The sequence below is a fragment of the Mus caroli genome, chromosome 16, assembly GCF_900094665.2.
Source record: "Mus caroli chromosome 16, CAROLI_EIJ_v1.1, whole genome shotgun sequence".
In the NCBI taxonomy this organism is placed as follows: Eukaryota; Metazoa; Chordata; class Mammalia; order Rodentia; family Muridae; genus Mus; species Mus caroli.
In genome coordinates this window covers 135,990-142,777 of record NC_034585.1, presented here as the reverse complement: position 1 = coordinate 142,777, position 6,788 = coordinate 135,990, and the positions used below count along the sequence as shown (strand labels likewise).

The 6,788-nt window shown below is 42.4% G+C and overlaps 1 protein-coding gene across 3 annotated transcripts in view; it reads left to right on the top strand.

Annotated features, from left to right (window-relative positions):
• The window catches only part of Znf597 (zinc finger protein 597), a 20,423-nt gene extending 15,947 nt beyond the window's left edge, over nucleotides 1-4,476 (top strand). For all 3 annotated transcript variants that reach the window (XM_029470829.1, XM_029470830.1, XM_021185204.2), the window contains one exon: nucleotides 1,789-4,476. In XM_029470829.1, the coding sequence (XP_029326689.1) occupies nucleotides 1,789-2,888 (1,100 nt within the window). In that variant the 3' untranslated portion in view covers nucleotides 2,889-4,476. The remainder of the gene's footprint in view (nucleotides 1-1,788) is intronic.
• The last annotated feature ends 2,312 nt before the right edge of the window (nucleotides 4,477-6,788 follow it).

Sequence of the window (6,788 nt, the reverse complement as noted above, 5' to 3'; positions counted from 1 at the left end):
CACTTTGTAGACCAGGCTGGCCTCGAACTCAGAAATCCGCCTGCCTCTGCCTCCCGAGTGCTGGGATTAAAGGCGTGCGCCACCACGCCCGGCTTTCTTGTCTTTTTTTTAAAGATTTATTTTTATTTGTGTGTACATGCGTGTTTTGCCTTAATGTATGTCTGTGTCTGTGCACGATGTGTAAACCTGGTGCCCTAGGAGGTCCCATGGAACTAAAGTTAGAAACGGTTGTGAGTTGCCATGTGGTTGGGAATTGAACCCGGATCCTCTGGAAGAACAGCTGGCATTCTTAATAGCCAAGCCATCTCTCCAGCCTCTACAGATGTGATTTTAAACAAAAATTTTTTTTAACCTGCAATTAATTGAATCTGCAGCCATAAACCTGTGGGTATTTAGGGATGGCTATATTTGAAAAAAAATATTTAAAAGGAGTTGTTTATACTAGGTTTAGGCTTAGTTGGCCCTCCTTGAGATAAGACAGTATTTGCAGTCTGCACATACACAGCAGCTCTATTGTGATCATTTTCTGTGAAGCATGTAAAAGTGGTTCTGTTCGGAGGAAGAGTAGCCTGGGACATGGAAGCTAGGAACCATAGAGCTCTGAGAGGAGAAGGTGTCCCAATGGAAGGGCGTCCTGACACACAGGGGCCCAAGAACCACACAGCTCTGAGAGGAAGCCTCCTCAGCCAGAGGGGTTGTAGCTCCCTGGGGAGGCGATCCCCAGCTGAGCTCAGGAGCTCAGCCGCCTCAGCCCTGCTCCTTCTCTTTACCTCTTCATTGGTTCTTTTCTTTGTAGCTTCTTCTAATGAAAGAGTCACACTAGGCAGAAAGTATGGTGAAAGAAGTTTATTGGATGGCCCAGGGTATAGAGGGATGAATCCAGGGATGGCTGCCCCTTGTTCCTGGGAGCAGACAGCAAGGAATTGGACAAAAGGACAATGCTTATATAGGATTTCTGAGGGGGTGAAGCTTCTCATGGCAGAGATTGCTAGAATGAGGATTGGTAGGATTTCAAGTTCTGAATTTGGGGGCTAGAGAGGAAGTGTTGACACCCCCCTGTGGGACACCCCCTGTGGGACACCCCCTACAGTGGTGTTTCACGGAAGCGGGCGGCTGAGGCAGGAAAGAAGGTGTTGCTTCCGTGGACAGCTTCCCATGAAGGCAGTAGGCTGAGACAGGAAAAGTCTCCATCAAGCTCCTGCCTAGGCAGGAAAGATGAGCCACCGTGGACGAGCCCTAGCGTCCACTGCCGGCCGAGATGTGCCATTTTGACAGGAACCGCTGTTTTTTGACAACTGCCGGGCATCTTACCAAGGCCAAGGCTTCTGCCAAACGCCGCTTAGGAACTTCAAGATAGAATTCTAGAGACCTTCTAGGGATATAGAACTATTTTGATAATTTGTTTATTAAAGTAGTTGTCTTCTCTTTTCAGATAAATATATCTAATTTCTATTCCAGTTTTGACTACTCAACTCTTACTTGAGATAATAAAAAAATCCTAGGACGTAATTAGACTAAGCAGAAAAACTACATTTCTGGGTACTGCCTTCCAAGGTCCTTAGTACCTATCCCACTGAAGCCTGTTTTAGAGATATTCTCCATTCCTTCGTGCAGATTGACCTGAAACCTTGCAGTGAACCTGCATGGATAGACTTTGATAAGGAGAAGTCTAGAGAGCCTGCTGGTTCCTAGTTTTGTTTCAGTTTCCTGGTCTTCTGTGTAACTACTTGAACATGTTCTTTCTCTAGCATCACTTAAAGGTGGTGTCTGTTTTGTTTTTATGAACAGGGGGGGAAGACCAGACTGAGAGCAGTCAGAAGTTGAGCCTCGAGCCTGTGAAACTTGAAGAGCTGTCCCTAGAAAAGGACTCCATTGCTGCACCCCTTGTTCACTACTCTGAGCAATCTGAGCAGGATGATGAAATACATGAAGACAAAATGTCAGGTGGAACGTTGACTTGCAAGACCAAACTTATAAGCCTCTTGGTTACCATTGACAACCAAACCCCATTAGTAGAATTATCTCAATGTTTAGGAGTTAAAACACTTTCGGATATTATTGAAGTTCCTTGGGAAGAAGCCAAAAATGTGTACAAGTGTCCTGACTGTGACCAAAGCTTCAGTGATAATACATACCTTGTTTTGCATCAGAAAATTCATTTAAGAGAGAAGAAGTATAAATGTAGTGCCTGTGAGAAGACCTTCAGTCACAGAACCAACCTGAGGACACATAAGCGAATCCACACTGGTGAGAAGCCTTACAAGTGTGCCGAGTGTGCTGCCAGCTTCCGACAGCAGTCACACCTGTCTAGGCACATGAATAGCCATTTAAAGGAGAAACCATATACATGTAGTGTATGTGGGAGAGGTTTTATGTGGCTCCCAGGATTGGCAGAACATCAGAAGAGTCATACTGATAAAAAATCTTATGAATGTGCTGACCACGACCAGGAAACAAATCTGGCTTTGCCTGAAGAAAGAGGTTCATCAGACACACCATCCCAGCACACACACTGTGTGAAGACCTTGGAGCAGCCCTCAGACCCTACTCTCCCTGAGAAAGACCATAAGGAGGACTCTAAACACTGCAGTATTGATGATGAAGACTTTTTTTCATTCTCCAGATTTAAACCCTTACAGTGTCTTGATTGTGACATGACTTTTCCTTGTTTCTCGGAGCTTGTCTCTCACCAAACCATTCATGACCTGGAAAAACCTCATAAGTGCAAAACATGTACAAAAACTTTTGCTTTCGAGTCAGAGCTTGTATCCCATGAGAAGAGCCACAGAAGAGAAGAGCCTTTTAAATGCACAGTGTGTGGGAAGAGTTTCAGTGTGAGTGTGCAGCTCGTCACTCATAAACGAGCCCATAGGAGAAACAGCAAGTAAATACAAGCCTTTGCTCGAATTGGGCTCTTCAGTGTCTGTGTGGGGGTAAACACTGCAGTGCACAGGGCACTGTGCTAAGCAAGCACTTCACACACATTCCATGGGATGTTGCAGTATTATCACATCTGATTAGATCTGAGGAGATAAATCAGTGTTACATAGATAGTATGTGAAACCAGGATTTGAACCCAGTTACTGACCAAATTCCATTTGTATGAGCCAGGGAAACATAAAACTGTAAAATTCAGTTTTTGACTGCTGTGTATGGTGGCTCACACCTTTAATCCCAGCATTTAGGCAGCAGAGACAGGATTTCTGTGATGTAAAGACCAGCGTAGTCTACATAGTGTGTTCCAATCAAACCATGGCTACATAGAGGGACTCTTTCAAAAAACCAAAATAATTCAGTTTTTGTTAAGATGAAGGTTGTTTTACAATTCTTTCTTTAAAAATGTTATTTCTAAGAATATTTTAGGAAGAGGAAATTTATTTTTTGCTAGTTCTATTACATGATATATCTAGAAAAATGAATGTTTTTATATTTGTTTTTATGCTTTTCTTGTTAAAGCTATTTCAGTGTAATGTTTGGGGTGTTTTTTTTTTTTTATGTGAATTTCTAGTTTAGGACTCCATATAAAGTTACCAAATTTGCCAACTTTTTTAAAGTGTGTGTAGGGAGCAGGGAGGCACTTTTTAAAGTGTGTGGGGAGAGAGCCTCCCTGCTCAGGGAGCCCAGGCTGGCCTCAAAATCATCATTTTCCTGTATTCACCTTCCACGTGCTAACATTACTGGTATATGCCACCATGTCCAGGTAGTTAACAGCTTGATGGCAGTCCACTTTCAGACTTGATGGCAGGGATAGGTCCTGACACTCTGTCGAGGTTAGACTTTGCAGGGAGTACCTGTTCCTTTCTAAGGGGGTTTTCCTCCAGACCCCACTGAAGCACATTCCAGGCTGGTTATGAATGGTTAGAACTACTTTTTAGAGAGCATGCTAAATACTGTGGTTATATTATTTTTTTTAAATCTTCAAAAAAAAAATCTGTGACTGTCCATGTTTTATAGATGAACGGAATCTTTCAGAGGGTAAAGTCCGTCTTTTGCTAAGCACATTGCAATGAGGCTGACATTAAATTCAGTGACACTGCACTACTTGCTGTTGGTGTTTGTGCCACATGTTAATCCTACTAAGAGACAAGGAAGCGGGGAGAGGGAGAGAGAGACAGTCCTTATGGAGGCTGCCCTGGGACTTACTGCCTGGAGCCCATTGGGGCCTTTGTTTTATCCAGAGCTTTATTTCATTGCTCTTAAAAAGCCACAGAAGATTCTACGGCTTCATGCTTGAATTCCTTGTCAGTATATTAAATCAGATTTGTTTTCATTAAATTATAACTCTTCTTCTCCATCTCCAAAGAAAAAAAAACATATAACATTGTTGAGTTTTTAACCAAAATATAACATCTTTAGAGATACTGGTATTACAGATAAATATTAGAACAAAATATTGTCATACTGAAAGACTCCAAAACTCCCAAAGGGAGGCACTTACTCAAGCCTCGGGTCAGCCGCGCACCCAAGAAGACACTGAGACCGGTACTTAAGATGTATAGAGAGTAAGATTTAATACAGCAACGACAAGAAAGCACATAAAAGCACATATACCAGATATCTGGGGTCGAAACTCATGCAGCAGGTGCAGAGGAGATTCGGCNNCTAGCCCAAATTTTCACAGGCTTTTATAGGAAGGAGGCAAGGGGGGAGCAGGGCAGGGAAAATACAGGTTTTACGTCACTAAGNGATTCAGCCAAGGGTTTTTCCAAAGTGCTTTTGCAACCGCGTCCCACACTTTGGCCATGTACTTGATTCATTGGAACTGAGGTTTTTACTCACACCCTTATCTTAAAAATGTCCCTGGCACAGTCCTTAGTTGGGAGGGGTTGGACTGGGTTCGTTCCAGGAGACCCTTATCTCAGAAATGTCCCCGGAACAGTTTTCATTTGAGAGGGGGTCTGACTCTGGTGTGAGAGTTCAGAATGTACTCTGGGGTGAGAAGTTCAGGAGGGTTCCGGGAACAATCTCCAGATGGGAGGGGTAGGAGGGCTCTGAGTTGGAGAGTTCTGGTGGTCGGTAATTTTCCTCTTTCAATACAATGTGGTTATTGAACCACACTAGTTCAATAACTTGGTTAAAGAACAAGAATGTTGTAAGTATACATTCATATAGAACTACACTTTACAGCAAAATGGATTAAATACCTATTAGTAAAACTAACTATTTTTTGGTTAGTATGCAAGGATGATTTCATTCTGTTTAAATGGACTATAAAAGCAACAGTATTTACTAAAATAGAATTACTGCTGGGAAATTTCATGAACAAAAAGCCCTCTTGAAGGCCAGTGGCTGCAATTTAGTAACTGGGCAGTGTCTCGTTTATAGAAGTACAAATGGAGAATTTCATGTACAAAAAGACACCAGCCGTGCAACTAAGTTCTTAATACATACTAGAGACAGGAAGATCACTGTTGCTGAATGAAGTCAGCAGCCTTGCCTCTTCTGTCATTCCTGTCCTGGCTGTTGCCCCTCTCCTAGAGGCCACTGTTTCAGCTGATCCACAGTTGAGACTGTATGCCCTGTATGTCAAGGTCAGATTTGGCTGGTTTCTCCACATTTAGGATGTAAAGCATCATTCTGTCAGGGAGTTGGGCGTCTTAATGGCTTTCAGGTCTCTTCAGCCCTCTGTCAGAGATGCTTTGAATTGTATAGAGAGGTAGTCTCGAGTTTTCACCTAACTCTGGGATACAGTGGTTGTTAGACAGCAGTAAGAGCATTAGCTTCCTACTCTTGCTTCTCAAGGGAGGAACTGCTATGGTGCCTCATGGGCTCTAATGTTTGAGTGAAGCCTGATGAGTTGAAGGACGGGGAGTAAAACTGGAAAAGAGCCCCCTTACTCATGAGAGTTGGCACCAAAAGAAATGAGAAAATGGCTGATAGAAAGGTTGGAAGTTGTTACCTTATTTATTTGGTTTTGCTTCTAAAGAAATACCAAAGAAGTTGAGTTTATGCTTCGGGTCCTGCTGCACATCTTTTTGTTTTGTTTTGTTTTGTTTTGTTTTTTTCAGGACAGGGTTTTTCTGTGGAGCTCTAGCTGTCCTGGGCCTGGCTCTGTAGACCAGGCTAGCCTCAACTCAAGACATCTGCCTGCCTCTGCCTTGAGTCGCTGGGGTTAAAAGTGTGCAACACCACTGCGCAGCCTTGCTATACATCTTAACATGGAATTCACAATTTACCTCTCAGTGTTTGTGGTTTTCTGCATTCTCCAGATTTTGAAAGAGCACTCACAAAAGATTAGGGAAAAAAGAGAACTTTTACAAAAACTATAACTACATGTGAGAGTAGTTAAATAGCCTTTGATATAATAGTATTGGTGATTGGTATGCAGAAAAAATGAAAAACTGTTATGTCAGTTACTGTGAAATATTTTTAGTTATTTCCTTATGGTGTGCTTGTTCCTAAAAACATTGGTTGTATGTTATTTTCAAGCCGTTCTGCCTCTAAGAAGTTGAAGAAAAAACTGTGGTGTTTGGGCTGCCTTTATGATGGTGGCCTTCTTATCCTCCTAATATTGCCAAGTAGGGTAGATTCCACACGACTGCTCTTAACCCTTGGTATTAGCAAATCATATAGGTGCTAATAACGAATACTGGATGCAGTCAATACAGGGATATAAAATGGAATGTAAGAGCCTGTTGCTAGGAATGGTTAGCCAACTACATGCTGTACAAGAAATGTTGATGTTATGAAGTGTAGAAACTTGGTATTGAAGATGTGAACTCAAACCTTTGTGGATTTTTTGATGCCATGATAAAAATGTGAATAAAACTGTTCCTTACCATGACGGT